The sequence below is a fragment of the Anabrus simplex genome, chromosome 5 (assembly GCF_040414725.1).
Source record: "Anabrus simplex isolate iqAnaSimp1 chromosome 5, ASM4041472v1, whole genome shotgun sequence".
Lineage (NCBI taxonomy): Eukaryota > Metazoa > Arthropoda > Insecta > Orthoptera > Tettigoniidae > Anabrus > Anabrus simplex.
In genome coordinates this window covers 405,457,606-405,484,228 of record NC_090269.1, presented here as the reverse complement: position 1 = coordinate 405,484,228, position 26,623 = coordinate 405,457,606, and the positions used below count along the sequence as shown (strand labels likewise).

The 26,623-nt window shown below is 39.4% G+C and overlaps 1 protein-coding gene across 2 annotated transcripts in view; it reads left to right on the top strand.

Annotated features, from left to right (window-relative positions):
* Positions 1-3,096: 3,096 nt before the first annotated feature.
* The window catches only part of LOC136875013 (gastrula zinc finger protein XlCGF46.1), a 60,174-nt gene continuing 36,647 nt past the window's right edge, over positions 3,097-26,623 (top strand). Inside the window, exons 1-2 of one of the 2 annotated variants that reach the window (XM_067148732.2) lie at positions 3,097-3,163; positions 21,460-21,576. In XM_067148732.2, coding sequence (XP_067004833.2) covers positions 21,499-21,576 — 78 coding nt within the window. In that variant the 5' untranslated portion in view covers positions 3,097-3,163; positions 21,460-21,498. Of the gene's footprint in view, positions 3,164-21,368; positions 21,577-26,623 lie in introns of those variants that run through there. The other variant, XM_067148731.2, reaches the window with a different exon arrangement.

Here is a 26,623-nt window from a genome sequence, read left to right as displayed (position 1 = left end):
TGAGTGAAATGGTAGTTTAGGGGAAGGCCTAAAATTGAATTCTCAACTATTTATGTTATTAGTGGTCGTATTTTAAAGAAAATGGATATGCAAAGTTGGGGAATAAGTTACTACAATCTAGGCTATCAATAATTGTATTCACGCTGAGAAAAATGGTAGTTTAGGGGAAGGCCTAAAATATAATTCTCAAATATTGTTGTTATTAGTAGTCCTATCTTGATGAAAATCGGTATGCAAAATCAGGAAATAAGTCACTATAGTCCAGGCTGTAAATTATTTTATTCACGCTGAGTGAAATGGTAGTTTAGGGGAAGGCCTAAAACGTAATTCTCAAATATTTCTTATTAGAGGTGTAATCGATAAATGCTACATAGCTAGGGTTATACAATATAGTATTAAATTTCCTATTATTCATGTCTTATACATTGTTACCGTACTGGCTATGATCACAAAGATATTCATGATTTTGGATTTTTGTTACTAAGTCCATATCAGCGCCGAGTAATCAGAAAATGGGTAGACAGTATTTAATGGAAATCGGTATGTAAAGTCGGAGAATAAGAAACTACAGTTTATGGTATAAAATATTTTACAAATCACAGAGTCGAAAGAAAACTAAATGTGAAGGCCTACAATATAGAAAGCTCATAACATTGATCAACAATAACATTACATTGACCATTGTTTGTCGTGATGTGCTTTGTACCATCTGTTGCCCCTCATCTCCGGTAGATAGGATTACTTCTGCGTACAGAGTATTTTTTTATTTGATTTACGTCGCACCAACATAGATAGGTTTTATGGCAACGATGGGATAGGAAAGGGCTTGGAGTGCGTTAGGCCTTAATTAAGGTTCAGTTTCAGCATTTGACTGATGTGAAAGTGGGAAACCACGGAATACCATCATCAGCGCTGCCGACAACGGATTCGAATCCACCATCTCTCGGATGCAAGCTCAAAGCTGCGCACCGCTAACCACACATTCAACTCGCTCAGTCGTACAGAGTGTAACAGCCTGCCTAAGTATTGATGGGAAGTAGCTGGGGAGTTAGATAACTTTCTTATTTAGCATGCCATTCCCCTGGTTTATAAATATTCTGATACTACTGGTACGTAACACACTGGATCATCATAGCATTCGGCCTATTCAATCCCTACTCTGAGGCACTGATTGGAATGAACAGTGTGCAGATTAAGCGGAATAATGGCAGATGAGTGTTCATGGCAATCTGCGGCCTGGTCATCCCAGCTCTGGAACTTTGGACTATTAGATTGGCACCGCAATCTAATCGCAGCACTGTTCGTTAAAAGTGATAAAACGTGCGGCTTTCCACTTGATCGAGTATTTGATATGATAGCATCGCTTTTAATCGCTACATTCATACTTACGTTTTTGTAATGAACTACGTTAATTTCATGTTAAGAAAACCACAAAGTCAGTCTTTCTGAGAATCCCGTAGCGAAGCACTGGTACATCAGCTAGTTAAAAATAAGGTTGTGATAAACTGCGCTGGCCTAATGTTAAATACGAGTGCTAGGACAGAAGTCACGGCAACTATGTTTTTCCTCATTTTGCTCCGTGCTACTATACAATGGTCATATGTGTCGGAAAGCATGAAGAGCATACTTTAATAAAGCATGAAGAGCATAGAGAACGGACATAGCACGCGATGGTGGTGCGCTGGGTAAGGACCACGCACAGGGCAATGGTACTGCAGTAGTGAGTCAGTATCCGTGTAGAATGCATGTGACGAGGCAAGAACAGCGTGCGTACGTCAAATTGACTGTTAACTGGGGTCGTAATGCCAAAGAATATGATAGAGGGCTTGTAGAAGTTGCGAAGAATAACGGCCTTCCGAACCGAACTATTGGGAGGTAGGCAGCAACATTTCAGTACGAACGTGAAACACGTAGGGAAGACAAATTATTGGCAGGACTGATGTGTCAAGTGCAGTAATTAGCCAGTGAATGGACGTGGACAGAAGATGGACACTACTCGAGTTACAATCCAAAAACATGCCATCGTTCTCCACAACAACGCCAAAACACATGTAGCAGAGGCTGTACGGAAGCAACTTCAGCGCACTGGGTGAGAATTACAGGGACACCCGCCATATTCACCGGACCTGTCTCCTTGGAAATTTGAGCTCGTCCCCAAAATGATAGAACCATTGTGTGATAGACGGTTTGGGGCACGACATTATAGTGCCAACGCTGTGAAACATCAGACTGAAAAATCAACAAATGGTGAGGCGGGTGACTGGTATCCGACGTCTCCCGTATTGTTAGCAACGTGTTATGGACAATCTACGGGACTACAGTAGCCTACTTAGAGCGTTTACTGTGCTCTCTCATAATAAACATTATGTAGTATAAGTATTTCATCGCTGACAGTTTGCTCGCTTTGAATCCTACGCCTGGTTAAACTACTCGACATTATTCATTCTACAGCATCTTACTCTCCCAATTCCCATCTATATATTTCCCAACGAGACTTTCGATTTTTCTTGGAATAGTGGGCGTTTGAACTTCTCTAATACAGAGTTTTAAATTTCTATTTGTTTGGAAGTCCTCAATAATAGATCTGTCTTCATACATCGCTACACTTCACCTTCCTTTATCCTCCTAAACATCTCGAAATTTTCCCTCCACAATTTCTCGGGATTTGGTGTTAAAAATGAATTCGGACTTGCAGGAAACATTTAAGCCTCTGAAAAATATACGTCATCGCTTTGAAATTAAAGATAGGAATTAGTGAAGAAATGCTTACACTACCGAACTTAAGCCAGATAGCTTAATATTAAGCAATTTCCTTAAGCTTGCTATCAATCATCAATAAATTCAATTCAATTCTCTTTCTCTCTCATTTCACTTCTTGTTCATGTCGACCTGAGTTATTCAGATGATTTAATTTCGATTCTCTCTCAAGTTTAGAAATATCATTGTAGTGAATTATATCGATTTTATATTTCCAAAGACGAAGAACATCGCACTGATTATTAATTTGCGAGACCTTTTTTTTCAGGTTCGGTTTCGAAGTGGTTGGTATAATTTTTAAGGATCATAATATTCAGTTGCTTCGCATTGTGTGTATCGGCCATATTGTGTTAGCTTGGGCAGTTTTATATCGTGAATTGTGCTATTTCCTTAGGATCTGCTTCAGGTAATTGTGATTTCTTTCATTTTACACCGGAACACAGCCTTTAACAGACCGGTAGTGCTGATAAAGTTTGGCAGTCTTCTAGATCTCAACAAAGGAATAATAACGTTCGGTACCCGATAAGAAATCAAGTAAGCTATATTGTTCAGAAATATACTGCTCGAAAAGATTACAGGGGCAAGAATCTGATTAGTGCTGGGCAAAACATTTGCGCTCAGACAACGGTTGTCGTCGAAACCGTTGGGCGCAGACAACTGTTGTATAAAACGGTTGCAAAATAACGTACTCCTACCGAACAAATGAGGGAGTGCGGGGCAACGCCTCCTTGCACCGCAGTCTACACTGTGCTGCCCCCTCTCAGCAGTGATAGCGTGCGGTCGCGTTGATAATCATTGTGACAAGATGCAGTGGACGTTTTTGACGTGTAATAGTAAGAGTGTACGAAGTAAACGATGGCAGCGAACAGTGGAGGTCAGGAGGCTCCCGACCCCTCGAAGCTAGTAGTCGAGCGTGAAGAAACAGTTCGTATGGAGCACGATGCAGAAGATAGCTCGAGTGAAAATAGTGATACAGTGAATAATGCTGAGAAGCAAGATAAGAGTGCGGATAAAGACCTTGGTGATCAGGTTCCGAAGACTGTGACACAAGAATTCTACCGCAGTTCACATTATGGCCCTTTTATTATTTTCGTAGAGTTTACCACATCCCAAAACATTGGTCATATGCATCCCATGACCTTGGGTCGAATTTTTTATGAGTATAACATCCCAGGTATTAAATCGGTGACACAAAAGGGCAGAAAGAGAGTACAACTTGAATTTGTGTGTGTGGTTCAACCGAACTCATTTCTCAAGCATCCTATATTAGCTGAACTTAAACTCAGGGCGTATATACCCAGCTCCAATGTGTTGTGCGTGGGTATTATAAGGGGAGTTGAAAAAACCCTAACTGATGCTACCATCCTAAAGCACTTAAAATCTACCGCAACTATAAAATCAGTACAACGTCTGAATCGTAAGATTGTTAGCCAAGAGGGTAACCACTATGCCCCTACAGGATTTATTAAAGTTGTCTTTAGAGCACAGAAACTCCCTCAATATGTCTCCCTTTATCAGGTGCATTTAAAAGTTGAACCATATGCCTTTGCCCCTATTATATGCAAAAAAATGTCAAAGATATGGATACGTGGATAAGCATTGTAGAGCGACGAGTCCTAGGTGTGGGCATTGCGCTCTACACTACATCACTACAGACTGTACGGAAAAATTTCTTCAATGTGTTCATTGCCAAGGGGAACCCATTTGACTGGAGCACCAGATTGCCCGGCGCATCAGCAACAGGTACACATTAAAAAGATAATGAGTACCGATAATGTACCATTCAAAGAAGCTGTGAAAAAAGTCCAGCCTGCCGAATACAATTCTGCGGTAAATTCCTAACATTTTCCCCCATTAACTCGGGAGATGCCGCCCCCTACACCGGAGAATCCACGTAAAAGAAAATTTACTCAAGTCATTTTGCAATCACCTCAGCCTGTGCCCCCCTGGGATATGACAGGGAGGGGTATTACAACTTGATCCGAGCTGCACCTAGCATGGGGACGAAATCTTCATGAGTATCAACTTCTTCTAATATTCCTAGCCAGATGGCCTTGGCTGCAGTAGACATACCTTCCACCACTAGTAGCGCCCCGATGACATAACCAATATCTTCTATTCAACGGCAAAGAGACCACCTTCAAAGTGGAATCTACCAAACCATAACACAACTGGTGCAATTAATGGGTGATAACCTGACCCTAGCTCATACTATTTATCACTTAAGGGACAAGGTTAACCATTTTGTACAGTTCTATGATCAGAATCACTCAGTGGAACTCTAGGAGTATCATGAATAAACGACACGTGCTATATACACTGATTCAGGAAACGGTACTGCATTTTGTAGCACGACAAGAAACCTGGTTTGACCCTTCACAGCGCATTGCATATCCTAATTATACTGTTGTTTGTAATGACGGACCAGGATATGGAGGGGATGCCTGTATGGTTCATTCTTCCATGACATATAGACCTAATTCGAATCTTCAGACAATACCCTCTACGTATTTTATAGGCATTTATCATAAGCACATCCTGCTTGTGAATATTTACTGTCCACCAGACGTTTCCATCACCAAAAGGCAATGGAATCAATTTTTTCAGCAATTTGCCACAGAGCCATATGTTTTTATTTTTGGTGACTATAATATTCACCATACGGCGCGGGGAGGAAGTACGGATACTCCTAAAGGTAATTATTTCCTCAATGCTGTTAACAAACATTCTCTTGCAATATTAAACAACAGTTCCCCTACTCGTCTTACTGTGCCCACTGCCCCTCCCAGCGCAGTGAATCTAACTCTATGTAAGCAGAGGATGGTGTCTATCACCACATGGCACACCTTAGCTGACACTTACTCAAGTCATCATTTTTCCATTGTTTTTTCATATGGTTTAGGCTGACCTAGTTCCTCAACTTTGCAATCACTTGCCGATAACACTGTGCATTCATTACGGTGATTTAATCCGCAGTTATATACTACATACTTTGAAGATAGATTGCAATGAATACTTAGTAACTTGTTAACTTATCAATCATTACTTCAGATTTTACGAGATTTTATTAATTTGCATCATCCCATAATAAACCCCCCCACCCCCACTTACAGGGTGACCTCAGAAAATTAAATGGTGGGACGAAGATGCAATTTGTTGATACAGGCTCGCAAACGTTTCTTCCACCAATATAGGCAACACTCCACACCTCAAAATTATTTCCGGTTTAAACATCATATAGCATACACTCAAAAAGTTTTACATAAAAAACGTCGTTTAGCTTGGCGAGAGTTTATCTCTTCACTTACTCGTCAAGTTTCTATCACAACTTTGTGGAATGCTATGCGGGCGTTAACAAGAGTTATGCACCATGCCCCTTCAATGACAATGCCAAGACAGGTGTTATCAGATTTTCTTGTCCATGAGACTCCAAATTATGTTGTATCTAATTATGTCCCTTTACAAGAAACGCATGACACACAGTCTTCAGTGTTATTACAGCCGTGCAATCACCAGGAATTAGAAGCGGTCTTTCAGTCTTGTTCGAATTCATCTCCAGGTCCTGATAATGTATCGTATCAGATGTTTAAACTGTTACTGATTCGAGCCAAGAAAGCCTTATTAGATATGTATAATGATATTAATCGAATTTTTTAAAAAAATTTTTTGCTATTTGCTTTACGTCGCACCGACACAGATAGGTCGTATGGCCATCGTGGAACTTGCCCTCAGAACTTCCAGAAAACTAAGACTTCACTTAAATTCAAATGTGCAACATGAGTCCAACCGTCAACCTAGACTTTGGCATCAAGAAATTTTAATCATCACAATTATTTTATTCATTTGTTAATTTCAACATTCTGATCATATTTATTGTAACTTATGTATAAGGTTTTTACTTGTATGTCATTCCACTACCATCCATCCTCATGTTCATCCATATTAATTTAGTTTATGTCTTTTACTTGCAATTTCGGCTTGGCTGATGATGGTCTGGGATATGGACCGAAACTAGTACCTGACACTATCATATTATGATGTTTTGTTAAACGTTGTTTGATTGTAAGTATTGAGAAGGTGGAGCAATAAATCTTGTATTCATTTTAAGTTAAGTCTTAACTCAATACTGAACCCAACCATGAAGTTTATTACTTTAAATTTATTTACATGTAAAATATTACATATCTAGGACCGGTTTTGGCGAACTAGACACTAGACTCATCAGAGTGGGATGTGCCAGACCCTACCCACTGACGCTGGGTGTATGCAGGTGAGCTTATCAGAAGCCTGTACAGACCAAAGACGAAACGCTGGTTAATAGAGCAAACGTCTGAAAAGCCTTACATCTGATATGTTTTTGACATGCTCTATTTGGTGAAAAATATCTTAATTCCCACCATGGGAATTTAGAATTTTCCATTTGGTTGAACTGAATCAAAATATACCTAACAGTAACTTTGTAATTTATCTATAAACAAAATTATCACTGGAATCTAGTGTAGTCTTTGGTGAACATTATAAAATGTATACAGCTGCTAGAGCTAGGGATGTTCAAGCCTGGAAAGGGTGACGCTGATTCAGATGCAGAATAATTGGTAAGATAATCAGCTTTGTGGGAAATGACATTGACTGAAATATGATTGTAGTGGGTTACCTAAATAGGTTGCAGGATTGTGAGCAACCGTAAAGAGACCTTGGCACAAAGTTTTGAGATGGGCTGCAGACAGCAGTATGATAGTGAATGGGGTGAAAAGTCAGGTTGTAAGTTTCACCAAGAGGAAAAGTCCTCACAGTTCTAATTAACGAAATGTGTTGATGGGGTGACAGTAATTCATGGGATCACTGTAAGTGCTTTGTTGTTAATATAAGGAATAATCTGCATTGAGGTTAGAGGTGTGACAGTCCAGAAATAATGTGTCACTGCCCCAACTGCTCCATTGACACGACTGGAGCAGAGACACGTTGCTGGTCCAGTGAGAAACTGGTCCAAGCACAGACGTGACCGAGGAGCATGGCATAGCTACGGCATAGCGTGCAGAGCGCGGTGACATGTTACTGGTCCAGTGACAAACTGGTCCAGCCACACATGCAGCTCAGGAGCATGGCATAGAACGCAGAACATGGAGACACGCTGGCGGTCCAGTGACAATTGGTACAAGCACAGAATAATTTTTTATCTTTAATGAATTAATAAATACATACATTATAATAATGTTATTTGTTTTATGTCTCGGTAACTACATTTACGGTTTTCAGAGACACCGAGGTGCGGGAATTTTGTGCAGCAGGAATTCTTTAACTTGCCAGTAAATCTACTAGTAATAATCTTATTTGCTGAGATGCCGGAATTTAGTCCCGCAGGTGTTCTTCTACTTGCCTATAAATTTACACCAGGCTGGCGTATTTGAGCATCTTCAAATACCACCAGACTGAGCCAGAATCAAACCTGCCGAGGTGGGGTCAGAAGGCCAGCGCCTCAACCGTCTCAGCCATTCAGCCCAGCAGAGTAAATAAATCTACTGGCCGAGCAACTGGCTATACAGTTTGGGTTACATAGTTGTCAACTTCCATTCCATGAGTTTGAATCCCACTATTGGAAGTCTTGAAGGTCGTTTTATTATTTTTCCCATTTTCACAACAGGCAAATGCTAGGTGTGTTCCTTAATTAAGGCCACGCTCGCTTCCTACTCCTAGCCCTATCCTATCCCGTCGTCACAAGTTCATGTCGGTGCGACGTAAAGCAGATTATAAACATTAATAATAATAATAATAATAATAATAATAATAATAATAATAATAATAATAAAAATTTACACCACCTTTCCTTATATTTAGGATATAAACATTACAACTGGTGTTGTAAGTTAGGGCATGTTTTGCTTATTTGTCGTAGGCATCATCAGTCAAAATAAATCTTAGCCTAAAGTTAGGTAAGGGCCCCGAACCTAGTGTCCATAAAATATATGGTTCCCTAAAATACGACATTTACATTACCGTATAGAAAATCAAATAGGCTTAAAAACTAGTGTGAAAACATATAACAATGTTCGACATGGCTAAGAGAAAAGAAACAAAATTGTGTTGACAGAGGTTAAAACATGAAGTACACCATAGAGCTGGTAGTGAAGTAATTAGAATCATATAGGATATCATTGCTATTAGTCAATCGGTAAGATGTTCATACATAACAATGATTATTTTTATGTTCATTGGAATGAAGAAGGTGATTTGAGTGGTTAACTGATTAAATCTCATTCTTGCATAGACACGTGAGTCAGGTACGAGAAATCACATATTGTAGTTGACTTGGAGTAGCAACATTTCAACAGGATTGATCATGCCTGAAGCTGCTTATAGGTAGAGGCCAATATCCAGTTCCTTTAACATAATGGTTAAAGCCAAAAACTAGTGTCCTCATTTTTACTGGGAGTTCAAGAGATGGGGAAAAATAAGATGCAATGAACGTGAATTGAAGTCTGAAAATGGAAAAAGAAAGAAATGTACTCAGTGCCTTGAAAATAGTGTTCAAAAATAAGAGTCTAAGACCGTTCACCTCTTATGTTGGAAGAGCGGTGGCTGGTCACCTTAGCCAATCGAGGGGGTCTGGTAAATGTCTGCCTATTAATACGTGTGTTGTATCGGTGTGCTTGCTTGGGCGGAGAGCAAGTCGGGAGGGGAGGGTTAGGCACAACAATGAGAGTGCTAGAAGTTTGTGATGGAGTTGTATTATGGGCAGGGATAAGGTAGAATCTGTTATTACGACTGGAGAGATATCTAAAGGTCTATCATTGAACATTTTCGTGGTTTATATAAAAATTAGCGAGTAACTTGGCGACTTGTTCAATTAACAGGCTATTGTTCTTAGAGAGATGATTCAAATTATTATTAAAATGTTGATCCAAAAATATGTATTTTCCAGTCTGGTCATTAAGCTGCTTTTATTTACATATTTAATGATGTGGAGGTCCTGATCTATAGTAGAATAATTGTGGCCGGATTCCCTCATATGGTTACTCATAGCTGAGTACTTTTTATGCTTGAAGGCATTATAATATTCCAAGTATCTAGTTCTAAAACTAAGGCCAGTGTGCTCGATATGAGCAGATTTTGGGTAGCAGTAACAACACTTCCCGGTACAGCAAACTGCGAGTTGCAGCGCAATGCTGTCACACTAGCAGTGGACCGGTAGGGAAGAGACTCCTGGAGCAGGTTGTTACTGCTCCGTTCCAAAAATAGGTGACGTGTACTGGTTTACCAGTACCAACACACTTCTAATTGAGGTAATTTCGTAAATTGTATTGTAAATAAAGATTACAGATCTCTTCATATGGTTGTGAGGGTATTTAGGGATTGTAGGAAAGATGCAAAGTTATTAGCAAGGAGTAGTTTTAAATAGCTGTGCACTTTGTGAGTGTGGTGCCTTGTATTGTGGTGATGATAGAACAAGAGTTAAAAGGAAAGTTAAGAAAGATATGTGGGAAGATGGTGGAAGATGGAAGTTATTGAAGGTTTAATAATATTCGCCTTTTCATTTCAGCTCTCACGTCTCTTGCTTACACAAAGATCTTTGTTCAGCAGGCAATAGTTTTTCAATTTTTGTTTTGTAGTTATAGAAATTAATACTTTATTTGGGTATTCTAGAACAGTCTACTCGCAATTCTCAACAGAGAGTGAGGAATAGGGAATGATAATTCTAATAAGAAATTACAGGATGTGTTCTCCATCTTCGTTTGCAAGTTAGATACAATGCTCTCATTTTTTATTTGTTTTTGTCTGTAACTGCTAATCCTATACTAGCACGGAAGTCCAGTAAACGCTTCTTATTAGCCTCCATTTCTTCTCCACATTTACCCATTGCCTTGTCATGTTCTTCAGGTCCATTTCCAACTCCTGAATTGAAATCACCCATTAACACTACTCTGTCTTGCTGTTGACCCAGACTGCGATGTCATTTAACTTCATAAAACTTGTCTGCTTCATCAGCACCCTGAGACAACACTCGTAATCAGAGGTCAAAAAATACTGGGTGCCCAGTCGCCATGGCACCTGAAAATTTTTACCTGGCACCTGAAATTTCAAATTCGGTTTCTAAAATTTATTTTTTGAAATCTGGAGTTCCCTTACATGCACATTCCCACCACTTTACAAAGTAACAAGTCGTGTGGTGTTTCAGATTTTTCTCTGTAGCTCATGTATTCTAATATATGCAATAAACCTTTTCAGTGCTTTTGGCAGAGTCTTGAATTCTATAATTGCTCTTCGTACCTTGGAACTGGACGTTTCAGTTCTGTGCGGGAGCTGCCTAGCGGTCATGGGAGATATCTTTGTAACCCGTCAAACAGTATCCTTTCATGTGGACATATCGTAACACTTCGAGTTAAATTACAGATGATCAGCTATCGGTAACCAAATACAACTATCAGACCAGAATTGTGGAGAAATGCAGAGAACTACTACGTTAAATAATTCCACAAACACTACATTACTGCCTTCCTTCCCGTGACTAGCCATTCCTCAACTATTGCCGTCAAAGCAGTGGTGATAAATTCCCGTGGAATTCATTATTTGCATTTATAACATACGGAATGACGTCTTCATCAATTCTTGTATTTTCACCGAGCAATATTTATACTTTTAATTTAAATACAGCATCTTGGTATTGAACGGTTTGCACTTTATAAAGACAGTTGTATTTATTCCTGTGCGTTTATGGAAAATTGGCAACGTAGCATCAGACATCGAAGCCCGCGAACTCAGAAGCCATTTTTAACGCTGGTGTATTTTACGTTTCTGTGTTATACTTGAGAAAATCGGCAAAATGAAACAAACAAAACCGCACTAATTGACTGATGCGAGTAAAAAAAAAAAGTGTACTCTTTCAGATTTCCTTGTAAGTAGGGTCCGTAAATGTAACACAAAGTGATACAGAACCGAGTGAATGTGAGAAAACACTTGATGGAATTGTCAATTATAATGTACACGACGACAATGACCAGCATGAAATTTATGGTGTTCAAGACAATGATAGGTCAAACATTAAAAATACATCAAAATTTCAATTTTGCAGGCAAACGGAAATTTTAGCACTTTTAGCGAAGTGCATAAAGAAAATGAATGCTAATATGTTACAGCATATGAATGCATTGTTCATGGCAACTTATCATACTGCAAAAATAAAAACAGACCCTACACTGATTTTGAAGGTTTGTTTGCACTGTTAAGCAAGTTGAATGTTACTGATTCAGAGAAGTATGTGAATGATACACAATGCAGAGAATTTATTTCATACATTGCCTCAGATATTCATGAAGATTTTATATGTGGCATTAAGGAAAGTTCATGTCAGTATCTTACTCGATGGATAAATCTGATGATTATTTATTTATTTTTTTTTTTTGCTAGTGGCTTTACGTCGCACCGACACAGATAGGTCTGATGGCGACGATGGGATAGGAAAGGCCTAGGAGTTGGGAGGAAGTGGCCGTGGCCTTAATTAAGGCACAGCCCCAGCATTTGCCTGGTGTGAAAATGGGAAACCACGGAATACCATATTCAGGGATGCCGACATTAGGATTCAAACCCACTATCTCCCGGATGCAACCTCACAGCTGTGCGCCTCTAACCGCATGCCCAACTCGCCCGGTAAATCTGATGATGAGGAGCTGATACTTTACATTCTTTTTTTTAAAAAAAAAAAGTGACTTTCTATTGTGTCATTGGAGGATGCAACAAGTGATAGCTATATAAAAGCTCTAGAAACAGAATTGCTTCAGTTAGGGCTTGGAGAACTCTTTACAGCACAAAACTGATAGGTATAGGGACTGATGGAGCACCATGCGTGATTGGTGTCCGTAATGGTATGGTTACAAAAATATCTGGAAAAAAATTGAGAACTTGGTAAAACGTTCATTGTGTTGCACTTCAACTCCAACTCATTCTTCACTCACTGAAAATTGTGAAACTTAAAAATCATTGATGTAATTGATTCTATACTCAGGAAACTATATATGTTTTATTAACATTCGCCAAAACGACTTTGCGAACTGAAGAAAATTTCGGAGTTGCTGGAATGTGTAATATCTAAATTGGAGTACTTACACCAAGTTAGATGGGTAGCAAGCTAATTAAATGCTTTGCATGCAGTTGTCAAAGACTGGGAATGGCTAGTAGTGCATTTAGAGAATATTTCTGAAAGGTGAAGACGGAATTACGGCTAAAGATCTTCTGAAGAAGATCAATTACTTCAAATGTGTCATCATAATTCACTTCTTGTATGACTTCTGAGTATATTCAAAAGACTTCCACTTGTATTTCTGAGACATAAGTCAGATAAGAGTGCATGCAAATAATGCAATTAATTGATTGCAGCAACTTCAGAACACAAAGGGCCCAATGGTGGAAAAGTTTTTTTCTGCTATAACACTTTCAGGAGTTTTCAGTGGAATACAGTTATCAGGTGTGTCGAATAAGAATTTCACGAGTGACAAGGAACATATTTTGGCAAGTGAGATTACCTTTCTGAAAGATACATTTCTTCAAAATGAGGATTCAAAGTGCCACTGGTATTATTGACACACATTTATGGCCATCAGGAAAACAACTGGAAAATTAGGGCAATAGAGAAATTCAGCTTCTTGTCACTCATTTTTCAAAACGCCTTCAAATTGAGGAGAACAACGTAGCAAACTGAGCGAGTGGTACGAGTTCAAAGTAGTCGTAGAAGGTCTTCCACTGAATGATCTACTTGAAAAATCACGGACTGTGAAAGGACGATTTCCGATTTTAGGAAAGCTCCTTAGTATATAGTGGAAACAATTCCTGTGTCGACTCATCATGTGAGCGAGGGTTCAGCACGACGAATATTATTAAACACAAATTGTGAACCAAGCTTGCCAAGAAGAACTTAAGTGATATCATGCTGATATCCTTGAATGGACCATCTTTAAAGGACTTTGATGTAACAAAATGTATTGATCGTTGGTGTTTTAGTGGAAAATCAAACAGGCTCATGTAGTGTAATTTTACAAAACGCTGACCTTGAAGGTGACTAGTGATTTATATGAACTGGGACTATACTACTTAAGGTCACATTTCAAAAACAATATGTAGCTTTATCCTAGTCTAACCTGTGGTTTTCATAATGTGTATTTGCAAAAAAATGTGCTAGCTCCTGATAAAAAGGGGCTGGCTACTGAATTATTTCTATTTTTTTCTACCCCTGCTCATAATAATTCCTCCAACTGCTAAATCTACCCACATCATCACTCACTTATGTACCTAACAGAAACAGTTGTACTTGCAGTAACATTTCTGATGATCAGTCCTACTTCTTTTAGCACCTGTTAAGAAAACATTATAATTTCCTATCTCTTCCTCGTTATTTCCCCTTACCTGAATATCATAAACACGTAACACTCCTGTACGCATCCTCTTTGCTGACTCAGCCAGTTCTATTTCCTTTCTTCCAAAAGTCCCTTTAATATTGCTAGCTCCGCGTTGAATTTCATTATGTTCGCTAAGTTGTTTCTGAGGAGTCCCTCGAGTGTCAAAGGTAAGTGGGACTCCCTTACTCCTATACATCTGAGACTTTCTTGAAGTGCTGTGAGCTCAGTAAACTTCGATAACCAGGATGCTATACTACTGTACTTCCACATATTCCCAGAGAGGATTTCCTCTAATGGGTTAGGGAGCAACAGTGGATTGTATAGTCCTAGCTGCCTGATCACAAGGAGACCCATGACCTAGAATATATCTCAGATGCCCAAATCTATTTCACAGCAACATGTGTCTGGACTCTAAGGGTCGTATTCATGAACGAGACTTTGACTTCGACTTACATAAGTTCACTTAGTTGAGTTTCGTGGAAGTCTGTTTCATAGACGGTACAAAGTAGACTCTGGCGTAAGTAGACTTTGGTAAGTTACGATGTGAAGAATTAGATATGAAGTTGGCAATGAAAACAATGGAAGAGCACTGTAGCATCTCGCATCACTCAATGTTTTTTCTTAATAAAGAGGCAGAAGAAGAAGAAATTCAGCTGTTTCCTGCGTTATAGATCGCGTTATAGACTCTAAACTCAATCCAATCCAGTTAATACAGTTAATTTTTATTTCTCGACGATGGATGGAAAGAAAAAAATTGCCAGCCTTCAACAACTATGAAAGGGAGGTGTTATTAGAACTAGTGAAAGAGAAGAAAGGTAGCCTATAGTTGAAGTCGAAATCAATAAACTTCATCTCGTGGTTGACTATGCCCTGACAATTGAAACTAAAAATCCCTTTCCTATTACGGAATCCCTCAGCATGGTTGCCACCTGGACTTATTATTGGTATATAGGTGCAATCTATAGCTCCAACCATTCCAGGGAAACGGGATCTTTCATACACACGTCGCGCATTATTTCGACATTCAGCTTCATTTGGGAACGAAACAAACTGTGGTCTCTTTCGGGCAGTCAGGATCGATATTCTTCCGATTATTCTACATACTGAGGGCTGGCTTACTCCTCGTAAATCAGCGGAATCAATTTGGAATTTACCTGAAAACCATGGAAGTGTGAAAGGCTATTGTATTTACCATAAGAATGCATTAATCTGTACTGATCATCCCTTAACCTAACTAGATAACACGATGAGTAGAAAGTGCAAAAACTGTGCGCTATAGTAACAATAATTTTACTCTTACCTGTAGCATAATATCTTAACGACCGGGCGATTTGTCCGTGCGGTTAGGGGCGCGCGGCTGTGAGCTTGCATCCGGGACATAGCAGGTTCGAACCCCACTGTCGGCAGCCCTGAGGATTGTTTCCCGTGGTTTCCCATTTTCAAACCAGGCAAATGCTGGAGGGCTGCACCTTTATTAAGGCCACGGCAGCTTCCTACCCATTCCTTGGTCTTTCCTATCCCATCGTCGCCATAAGACATCTGTATCGATGTGACGTAAAGCAAATAGAAAAAAAAATCTTAACGAAATTAGCAACTGTATCATTGGAGGTATGAGTGATCCTTGATTATTATGTTTCTGTAATTCGTCTTCAAACATCGTTAGTACATCTAATACTGTACGTTTGTCGAATCTATATCGTTTTCTGAACTCATTTTCTGTATAAAATTGAGCTGGGTTCCGTGCATCTCTTATAATACGCCGAGGATTTGGCACAACGTACCTACTGAATAATTTCCTGGATCTCTTCAATTTCGTCTACAAAATTAACTGCATCGGCAATATCTGCCATTTTATTATTTTTCTGATCTCAGAGTCTACTTAAGTACGGAACATCGGCGACTTGGAAGTAAAGTCGCCATCTAAGTTTACTTATCTCCAAGTAGCGATCATGAAATGGAAATGGCGACTTACCACCTTCTAAGCCTAAGTCTAAGTCAAAGTCTCGTTCATGAATACGACCCTAAAGACAACTTACTAGGAAACTCAGCCATGGTTCACTAACTAGGGCATCTACTTCTTTCTTTTTTTTCTACTGCTTTTCCCAAACAGTGGGGTCACAGGTGCGAACTGTATTGCACATGTGGATTTGGCCCTGTTTTACGGTCGGATGTGCTTCCTGACGCCAACCCTATATGGAGGGATGTAATCACTATTGCATGTTTTTGTGGTGGTTGGTAGGGTATTCACTAACTAGGGCATGACTGGAGTAATCCACACAATAGCTGGCCATACACAGACAGATTTTTTCGCAGGCCTCACCTTTGGGGCCAGATCCGATAGGCCGCCTGCCAGGTGTGACCTTCAGAGACCTGGCCTGCTGCTCGCCATGAACTGTGACACCAAGCCTGTCGTGTTGTGCAACATAATCTGTCAACATTCCAGACCCTCCCGTTAATGGAATGATCCCTTTGTTCTCAGCTGGCCAAGCCTCATCCGCTGGCCTTTCAAGCTAGTTTGAAATCCTTGCCAGTCGAGTCTGCCGTACTTAGAACTGTGCGATGGACATAGAAGCAGACAGTGTCCAGAGCAAAAAAAAAAAATGCTGTTGCGGCTGTCGGAATGTGCATTTTGCTATATGTTAAATCATGCAAACAGAAAAATCGATCGAAGTGGATGAAATCATGGATAGGAGAACGTGACAGCTTTAGTCACGTGAGTCTGATAAAACACCTGAGAGAAAATGAACCGGACAATTACAAGAATTATTTGCGAATGGACCACAGTGATTAAGAATTGCTGTTAGGTAAGGATGTACCGGGCGAGTTGGCCATGCGGTCAGGGGCACGCGGCTGTGAACTTGCATCCGGGAGATACTGGGTCCGAATCCCACTGTCAGCAGCCCTGAAAATGGCTTTCCTTGGTTTCCCATTTTCACACCAGGCAAATGCTGGGGCTGTACTTAATTAAGGCTACGGCCGCTTCCTTCCAACTCCTAGGCCTTTCCTATCCTATTGTCGCCATAAGACCTATCTGTGTCGGTGCGACGTAAAGCAACAAGCAAAAAAAAAAAAAAAAAAAAAAATAGTGAGCATGTATGGATTTTTCTCGTTATTACGTTAAATGTTTGATTTGTCTCACTCTCATTCTTCGCTTTGACAATATGAAAGTGATTGAGGTATGAGCGATGCTAGTAATACCATTCCTTATGCAGCCAGTCCCTGTTATGAATGGTATGAAAATATTGCTCATAGAGTCAGCTGGTGCGTGCATTTCAGTGGGCTTGGCAGACTGATATGTGAGCAGCTTCTGGCTCGGTGAGGAAAGCAATGGGAAGCTACCTCACTCATCATTTCCCTAGCACGCTTCTTCAGTGATGCCTAGGCCATCTATGACAGCTGTTGGCATAGCTGTGGAGAATCAAACCAACCTTTGGGCTGAATACCAAATACACACAACACATACATAATTACTTCTTTACCGGGCGAGTTAGCTGTGCGGTTTGGGGCTTGCAGCTGTGAGCTTGCATCCGGGAGATAATGGGTTCGAATCCCACTGTTGGCAGCCCTGAAGATGGTTTTCCGTGGTTTCCCATTTTCACACCAGGCAAATGCTGGGGCTGCACCCCAAGGAAGGCCACAGCCGCTTCCTTCCATCTCCTAGCCCTTCCCTATCCCATCGTCGCCATAGGACCTATCTGTGTCGGTGCGACGTAAAGCCACTAGTAAAAAAAATAAAAAGACTTGTTTTGCTTAGCTACTGCTGGAGAGCAGTCTAGTTGAAGGCGTATTTAGTGTGGATATTGTAGCTTCTAAGCTGAAGAAGGAGGAAAGGAGGATACTGCAGAATGCTTGATTGCGACACCTCATGTTTTAATTGTCAGAGACACGGCCGCTCTTTGTACATTTCAATGAATTCCTCTAGAAGTGCCTATGTCCACTCCATGTTTCCCTTACAAGAGGCTTGATCTGTGAGGCGAGGTCTTTCCGTTGAGGCGCTGACAACAGGTCTCGCCTGTAACAGATATCGCTTCAAACTGATCTCGCTCACTAATGAGCAGTTCTAGCCTATCAGAACGCATCACAAAAGGCCTCGTCTGTCACAATTCCTTTCCGTGTATGGCCAGCTAATGGATGACCATCAAATTACAAATGCATAAGAATAGCAAACCTGTTATATGCTGATCTGTAGTTAAATGTGTTCTTGTTCGGTCTCTCTTACAGCATGATTCAGACATATTTTCAAATAAACTGATGAGATTGCATTCATGAGGTGATAAACATGTGTCCATTGGGTTTCAGCCTAAAGCATGTGTGAGCTTAAGCTTGGAGACAAGTTGTTTTACAATTGAGCAGTGATTTCATTAGATATAGTCTGTTTCTTAATTGACCTTAGGACATTGCATGTATTCCCTCTGAAATACAACTTCGTAAGTTTGTACACATGAATATCATCATATGCAGGAACATACAGATTACTCCTATTGTTTGAAGTAAATAATTTTAAAGGATCTTCTTGTTGTACAACTGCTCCGTGGCAGGTATCACATTGTAGAGTATTGGCTAAGTTCTTTACCACAAATCCTGAAACATATTCAATAATATTTTGCGATTGATGTGAGAGATGAGTTGAAAGGGAAATAATAATGGTTGATATTTTAAACAACAGTTATCTGGCAGTATGTGTCATCTTTATGTCCCATGATCTGAGTGCTTGTGGCATCCCTCATACGGGTTACATTTGACCTCATTCCTGACAAAAGCTTCTGCTCTGAACTGCAGAAAAGTAGGGTTGACATTCCAAATGCCATATTGCTTTAAGAGCATGTGAAGTAATTCTACTGGGTCTTGACTATTTGTAGGTAAAATTGAAGTAAAATTGGCAACAGTCAGTTGACATACACGGTGTAAGGGAGGACGTCAAATATGACACGACCGACTATGAGACTCATTTTAATAGTCTAACTTCATCTCAACATGGTAGACTAGCTGATGATATGCGATTTTTTCACCACCTTAGGATAGAAATCAATTTGAAAAATGGGCCAGAGCTATTCAACAGGAGGATACTGAGTTAACACATAATAACAGAATTTGTCATATTCATTTCTCTGATGATTTGATAGTAAAATCAGATAATTTGTAGTGAATGGTGAAAAAGTGTATATCTCTCATGTAAGATGGAAATTGCATCCAGGAGCAGTGCCTCACATTTTCCCTAATTTGCCAAAGTACCTTTCAAGTAAGATTAAATTCTGTGAAACTCCCAGCAGATAAAAGAACCTAGACAGCATCAGGAAAAGAGGAAAGATTGATGACGGGAGTGCAGCAGTGAATGAATTACAGTCAGTGTAATGTTCATCAAAATTTGGGCCATTCTAGTGTACTTTCTGATGCCGAAAGGGCAATATTGTTGCTCAAAGTATATCTAAAAATGCTTGTCGAAATTTAATTCAAGCTAGATCCAGTCTCATCTGTGCAAAATCGAGAAGCAGGTTAGAAATACAAAAGCATTTAATTATAGAGATAACAAACACCTTAGCCTCTTGTCTTCAACATGTTATGTATATAATCCCTAACTTGTTTATCATTATGCAAAGTGCTGATTTTTCTTCAGAATAAAGGAAATCTGGCAAGATTTACAATCTTGAACATCCGCCAAATCTTCATACAAGCTTACGAGAGTCGAGTAATGACAAATTAAGTTGGTAAGTAGAGTATTACCTTCAAATAGTTTGTGGGTTTTTGTTTTAATAAGATGGGAGTTATATGCTATGTACACTCGAATAACCTGTGCTTACAAGTGATGAAAATCATTTTTTGTCCGTATTGAAAGTTTCATAAACTGTATATAGGATAGTATCTTTTGTTTATTTCCACCTATTCAATACATTACAAGAAGTTGGCATTTACTTTAAAACATTATTCAGATGAGACATGTTTCGCCTCTCACTGTGAGGCATCAGATGCCTGTGCTTTCCGCATGCGATGAAGGCCGTAGCTCTTATTTCCATGTATGATTTTTTTCATTGTATTCTGCCATGGTATTTTAATTGTAATCTCTCATATTTTTTTAAAAGGCAGTGTCTGTACTTATCAGTTGTAGAGTAGTATGTTTCCCCTGGCATCATTCCTGAGACCAGCTGATCGGTACTGTGGAGCTTGCCCACTCTAGTACTGCCTGGTGGGGCACGCTTGAACTCAAGGAGTACTCAAATTTGTTCTTATATTCGTCATTGTATAACCAAGTGTTGTAGTTGCATTATTATTATTATTATTATTAATTATTGTTGGTGGGCAACATGAGAATCATCGAAGTATTTCCTTTCTTTGACGAACATCTTCAGTTGACAGTAGGTGTGCTTGTCTTTATTATTGTCTTTTTTGTTGCTGTAGGTTTAAAGTTGCAGTAACACATTGAAGTCTTGATGATGCATCAATGGGAGAAGGCTTGGATTAGGAAGGAAATAGCTGTGGACTTAATTACGGTACTGCCCAAGCATTTGCCTGATGTGAAGATGGAAAACCAGGGAAAAACATCTTCAGTTCTGCTGGCTGCTGAATTCGGACCCCACCTTCTACCGAATGCAAATTTACAGCTATGTGTCCATAACCTTCATGCTATACTCTAGGTCTTCCTTTGCTCTTTCTGCCTTCCAGTTTTCCCTCAAGCAGAATGGTGCATCATGCAGAATGACAAAGCAAGTGGCAAATGAAGCCTTTTCTTCTCCTGCTTAAGGTTTCAACCAAAGTGCATGTCTCAATTTCTTTTTTGAGAACATTTTCATTTGTTACTGTATCAGTCCAAGGTTTTCTTAGTAGTACTTAGCTTCCCGCTCCACATCTCAAATGCCTTGAATTTCAATTCTTCCTGTATGATTAGGCATCTGTAATCGTGAATTTAATTGCATTAATAACTAGACAACTAGTTTATGTTAGCAGATTTTGTATTATTTCCTTCTTTCTTCACAAATAGTAAAATCTATATGCAAACACAATGCAGGTATTCTACATTCTGTCACTCTGTAGTTTGCCAGAAAATGAATTTGAATTATGCATGGAAACATGGAAAACCAATTTTCACTTAATACAGTAACATACATAGTTACAGTGGATCTCTATTGACATATGATGGCTCAGTAACATACACAGTTACAGTGGATCTCTAGTGACATACGATGGCTGCAGCTTCACAGGTGCTATCTTAGGAGATAGAACACTGCTGGTCGAATAGCTAATTATCTGTGGCTTGATTAGACAATGGACTATTGATCCAAACAACAACAGTAGTAATGAAAAATATTTCTGACTCATGTTTCAGGGAAGTGATTTACAATCCGAGCACTGTCTGGAACTTTGTATGCTTTGTGAAATGGACTTGCAAGTGGAGATCAAAGAGGAACCAGTCTGTCTTGAGGAAACAGCAACTACTTCACTTGTAAGTATTATTCCACATTATAGTGATTCGAATTTAACTGTTAGTTGTTGTCTAGTTTTGACTTTTTATATAACTCTACTTGTACGTTTTGATGAGGAAATGTATGATTGAATGCCTACTTATTCTTATGCTTTTTTATTCTAATCTCAAATTGACATAAAATTATCTGTATGATTACATGAATGGTGAAAATGCAGAATTTGTGTGTAAACATGTGTTGTTCTGCATTGCATGTCTGAAAGCTGAATTTACTGGTCAGGTTTTGAAGAATAAGTTGGTTTCCCTTGATCATTCTTTTCTCTGTTCCTGCATTCAGCACATTCCATTGAAATCTACTGAGTATGCGGCTTTTAGTTCAGTTGCTTGTCATATTCACAGTAAAAATGTCAGTCTTAGTAGCTCAGGTGATAGATTTCTAGTTGGTATGTTCCATACCTGATCAGTCTGATGATATTAAAGGTGCTCCAATACACCAGCCTCATATTGTCAGTTTCACTGGCATGTGTGAGACCTCTTGTGGGACAAAATTCTGGCATCTTTGTGTTTCAGAAAATATAAAACTAGTAAGCGTGACATAAAACCAGTACTAATAATAACTTAACAGGGAAAATCTGTTCCTAAAGCCATGACCTGGTACTTTGTAGCAGTGATATCGTCCAACAATTGCTAAAATATATTATAAAAACCTATGATGTACCAGTAATAATCGTCCCCAGCAATCCATGTGACTTTCCCATGGTGGGGATGCTTGCTTGTCCCAATGAAGGAGATAGCCGAGCAGCAGGTGCAGCCATGTTGGATGGGTATCTGTCGAGAGACCAGACTAACAAATCGTTCATTGAAAGTGGAGTAGCTGCCTCTCAGAAACTGCAAGGGTGGCAGTCTGGATGATTGACTGATATGGCCTTGTAATTATGCTAAACATGCCTGACCTGGGTTTATGCTGCTACACGGCTGAAAGCGAAGGGAGACTACTGTTCTAATGTCTGCCTTAACTTAAGTCCTAGATAACACTCTACCCTCGTTCCCTTTCTTCCACTCACTTTCTCCAGATGTTTTACAATGGAGTCCCCGACACCAGGGCCTTAACCCTCCCACCTTGTTTAATTCCCCCCTCTCCTTGTTTCTGTTATCTCTCCTGATGACTGTGGAACCTCCTACCTCCTCCTTTGTCTCACTCCTTCCTATCGTGTACTCTGCGTTTCTCTTTCCTACCTTCCACAGACCTCTTACCTCCACTCTGTTCTGTAATACTTCACTGTTCCTCCTCATCTCTCTGCTCTTCTACCTGCAGTGACTCATATAATTTCCTTACTGACACCTCTCGTGAACACTTTACCATAGTAGATACCTTGGCCTCAATTTCCTTTCTCTTGAAACATTACCCCGCATGTCTTCCACAACTTCTTCCCTTCTTTCCCCTACCTCTTCTATACCTACCATATCCTGCACATTGTTTTGGGATAGACCTACCTTCATTTATGACTCTTCCCCCCATCTCTCGTGAACACTTTACCATAGTAGATACCTTGGCCTCAATTTCCTTTCTCTTGAAACATTACCCCGCATGTCTTCCACAACTTCTTCCTTTCTTTCCCCTACCTCTTGTATACCTACCATATCCTGCACATTGTTTTGGGAGAGACCTACCTTCATTTATGACTCTTCCCTCATACTTCTAAGGGGTTAGACAAGGTTGTAATCTTTGACCTTAGTTTTTTTGCAATTTACATGGATCATCTACTAAATGTATGAAGTAACAGGGATGACTTCTCTTATTGGCAGACTGGTGAAAGCCTGCAATATAATATATTCAATCTTGAACATAGTTGCAATGGATACAATAAAAAAATTAACCTTCCCAAGACCAAAGTGATGTCAGTAGAGAAGAAACGTAAGAGAAATGAATGTCATGTTGGGAATACGAAACTGGAACAGGTAAATCAATTCATGTATTTAGGCTGGTATTCATAGTCGCAAGGGGACCCTTGACTTATTTTGCATCTTAACCTATAAAATCGATGACGATTTTGATGAAGTGGTAGGAGAAATCAGTGCTCCAAAGTGATACGAAATGTTATGGACTCTTTTGAATTCTACAGTGAAGTGGAGTTCAAAAGAAGGTTCCGCTTTCATAAAAACACCATTTTGGAGGTCATACTCCAAAAGGTAGAACCAGTTCTGGCGAAAAAAGGAACCAACGAAGCTGTTCCTTCATTATTGCCTGCGATTTTACCACTAGAAGAACATTAGTTACATTTTCTACAGTATGTATTTTGGAATTGAATTCTTCAGCAGTACTTAACCAAGCATTTTCCTTTTGCATAGAAGTTACTGCATCTGTCTTCTTATTTTGTATGATTTGAGAATGTTTCAGTAAAATATCCTTAAAAACCTCCTTCTCAACGGAAGTAAAATGCTTGCTTCTGCTTTTCGTATCCATTTAAGAAAATGTTACTACAATTTCAGCTACAGGGGAGGTTATAAAAGGAACGGGTAAGGGGACGAATAAATAAATAAATAAATAAATAAATAAATAATCTTGGAATAAGGAGCGCAGCGTAGATTTAGTTGGCCGTGTTTGAAGGATGACTTGCCTATTCATCTGTTGTGATGATGACTTTGCTATTTCTCATACTATAAATTTGACTTAATTGTACAGAACATCTGCAAATATGTAACACTTTATCTAGTCTAGCTTAACAAAGTAGAACTTAACCAACGACTATGAATACGAGAAACGTTTGAGTCAACTTCATGAATAAGTACAACTTTGTTAAGTCGTTCTTATTAGAGAAATAAGTCGCCGACTATGAATGCCAGCCTTAGAGTGTGTATTCTGCCATGATGGTAACATAATGAAGTGACATTGAATCAAGGTGCAGTAAAACTAATTCAGTGAGCTTCCAGTTCCTATTAAGAGTATTTTGTAAGAAAGGAGTCATCTCCCAGACAAAACTGTCTTTACACTGGATGTTTTTAGACCAGTTTTTCTGTGTGGGAGTGAAGGCTGTGATGACTCAGGTTATCTTATTTGTAAGTTAGAAGTAACGGAAATGAACGTAGCGAGAATAGTCCCTAATTGAAATATGTGGGAACAATGGCAGGGGGTATTTGGAATTAAGAGATAAAAGCAAGTTAGTAATGAACTCAAATGATGAAAGTTTATTCAAAAGCCGCCTTTGATAGTGGGATCAAGTGAGGTGAATGAAGCACAATATGTTATATGGAAGAATAAAGGACTGGGTCAAGGGGTGTTAACAGAAGTACATGGAGAGCAGCATTATGATGGTTGGACTAGTGGAGGTTAGTAAATTCACAGAGGCTTGCGGACTGAATGCTAAATGTTACAGCAGTCATAATGAAGATGTATGTATAATGTATTGTGATGTATTTGTTCTAGTGATCATTTACTTCTTGACTTGTCTGTAGATAAGTCTCCTTATTTGTTCTTAATGACTGATGACATGTCTCAGCACATATTTGATAACCTTACTGATGTTACCTTCTGACTTGTAGATTGGTGGAATATTGTCTGTTTTGTGATATTGTCTCTTGGAAATTAAACACAGTGGGGTTCTTTTGAGGAAAACCATGCTGCGCATCTTCATGATAATTTTTCTGTTTTTTATTCCCTTCAGTTCTGAACAATAGCAGTAGCCTGTTCATCTTTAGCTGCAAAAATAGATGTTTTAGAGTGTATCAGATTTGAACACACATTCTTACTCAGTTTTGGAGAACGGTTGATTAAAATAAAGGGAGGAAAGGAATGTGTACAGTTATATTTTAAGGCTCTGTTCTAGCTAACAGATGGCGCCACAAGCCAGAATTCATCTTTTTAGCTGTTCTTTTTTACATTGTACTGGTACCTATTGAAAGTAACACATGACACGGTTTTTTTTGGATTACATGTCAGTTATAGTTTAGTAAGCTCTTGTCTGGGAATTATTTGAAAATTATTAAATTGATTTCAAAGAGAGCATGCCATTGAAAGGTCCTGGGAAAAATTGTAATCCTTAAGATTGCCAGTTGCTTCCCTGTTAAGGAATGATTCATCAAAAATGGGTAGCAGACTTTTAAATGCTACAACGGTGGTAGTTTGGATGACTTACTGATACGGCCTTGTAATAATACTTAACAATGGCTATAGCTATACAGCTAAAAGGAACAGACCAAGCTCGATAGCTGCAGTCGCTTAAGTGCGGTCAGTATCCAGTATTCGGGAGATAGTAGGTTCGAACCCCACTGTCGGCAGCCCTGAAGATGGTTTTCCGTGGTTTCCCATTTTCACACCAGGCAAATGCTGGGGCTGTACCTTAATTAAGGCCACGGCCGCTTCCTTCCCACTCCTAGCCCCTTCCTATCCCATCGTCGCCATAAGACCTATCTGTGTCAGTGCGACGTAAAGCAACTTGCAAATAAATTAAAATTAAAATTAAAAGGAACAGAAAACTAAAGCCATAAACTCTGATGACATGCAGCTCTCTCTCTGTATGATTGAATGATGTTCACTTTACAATCACTTTACTTTAAAATCTGAATTTAGTTGCTCCATCTAATGAATCTGAATTTGGTTGCTCCATCTAATGATGGAATTATATGATGTCTTGAATTAGGAGGATACACTTTATTTTTCCTTTATAAAGTGAAAACCATCAATACGGAATGATTCTAATATCTTGTAGTGAATGATATTCTGTGGGCCATGAGCCTCTTCTGCCATAGCATGCAAACCCATAGTCCCTGTGCCTATCAACGCTATGGATACCACTTCTGGATTGTTTTACACTTATCAAGCCATCTCCTGCTTAACTCGACATCTTGTTAATTTCCTGTTGGTATACATGCCAGATTATTTCTGCCTACAGCATCTTTGTCTCTCATGGATTAAGTTCTCAGTCTCATCACCTGGTAGTTGCTTCTCATTTATCCACATGAGAGGCAACTGTTTGACATCCTCTAGAACATGTGGCCGATACTCTCATGACTTTTTGCTTACTTCTGGACCCTTAAGTTCTTTTTTAATTATGTGCCAATGGCTGATGTA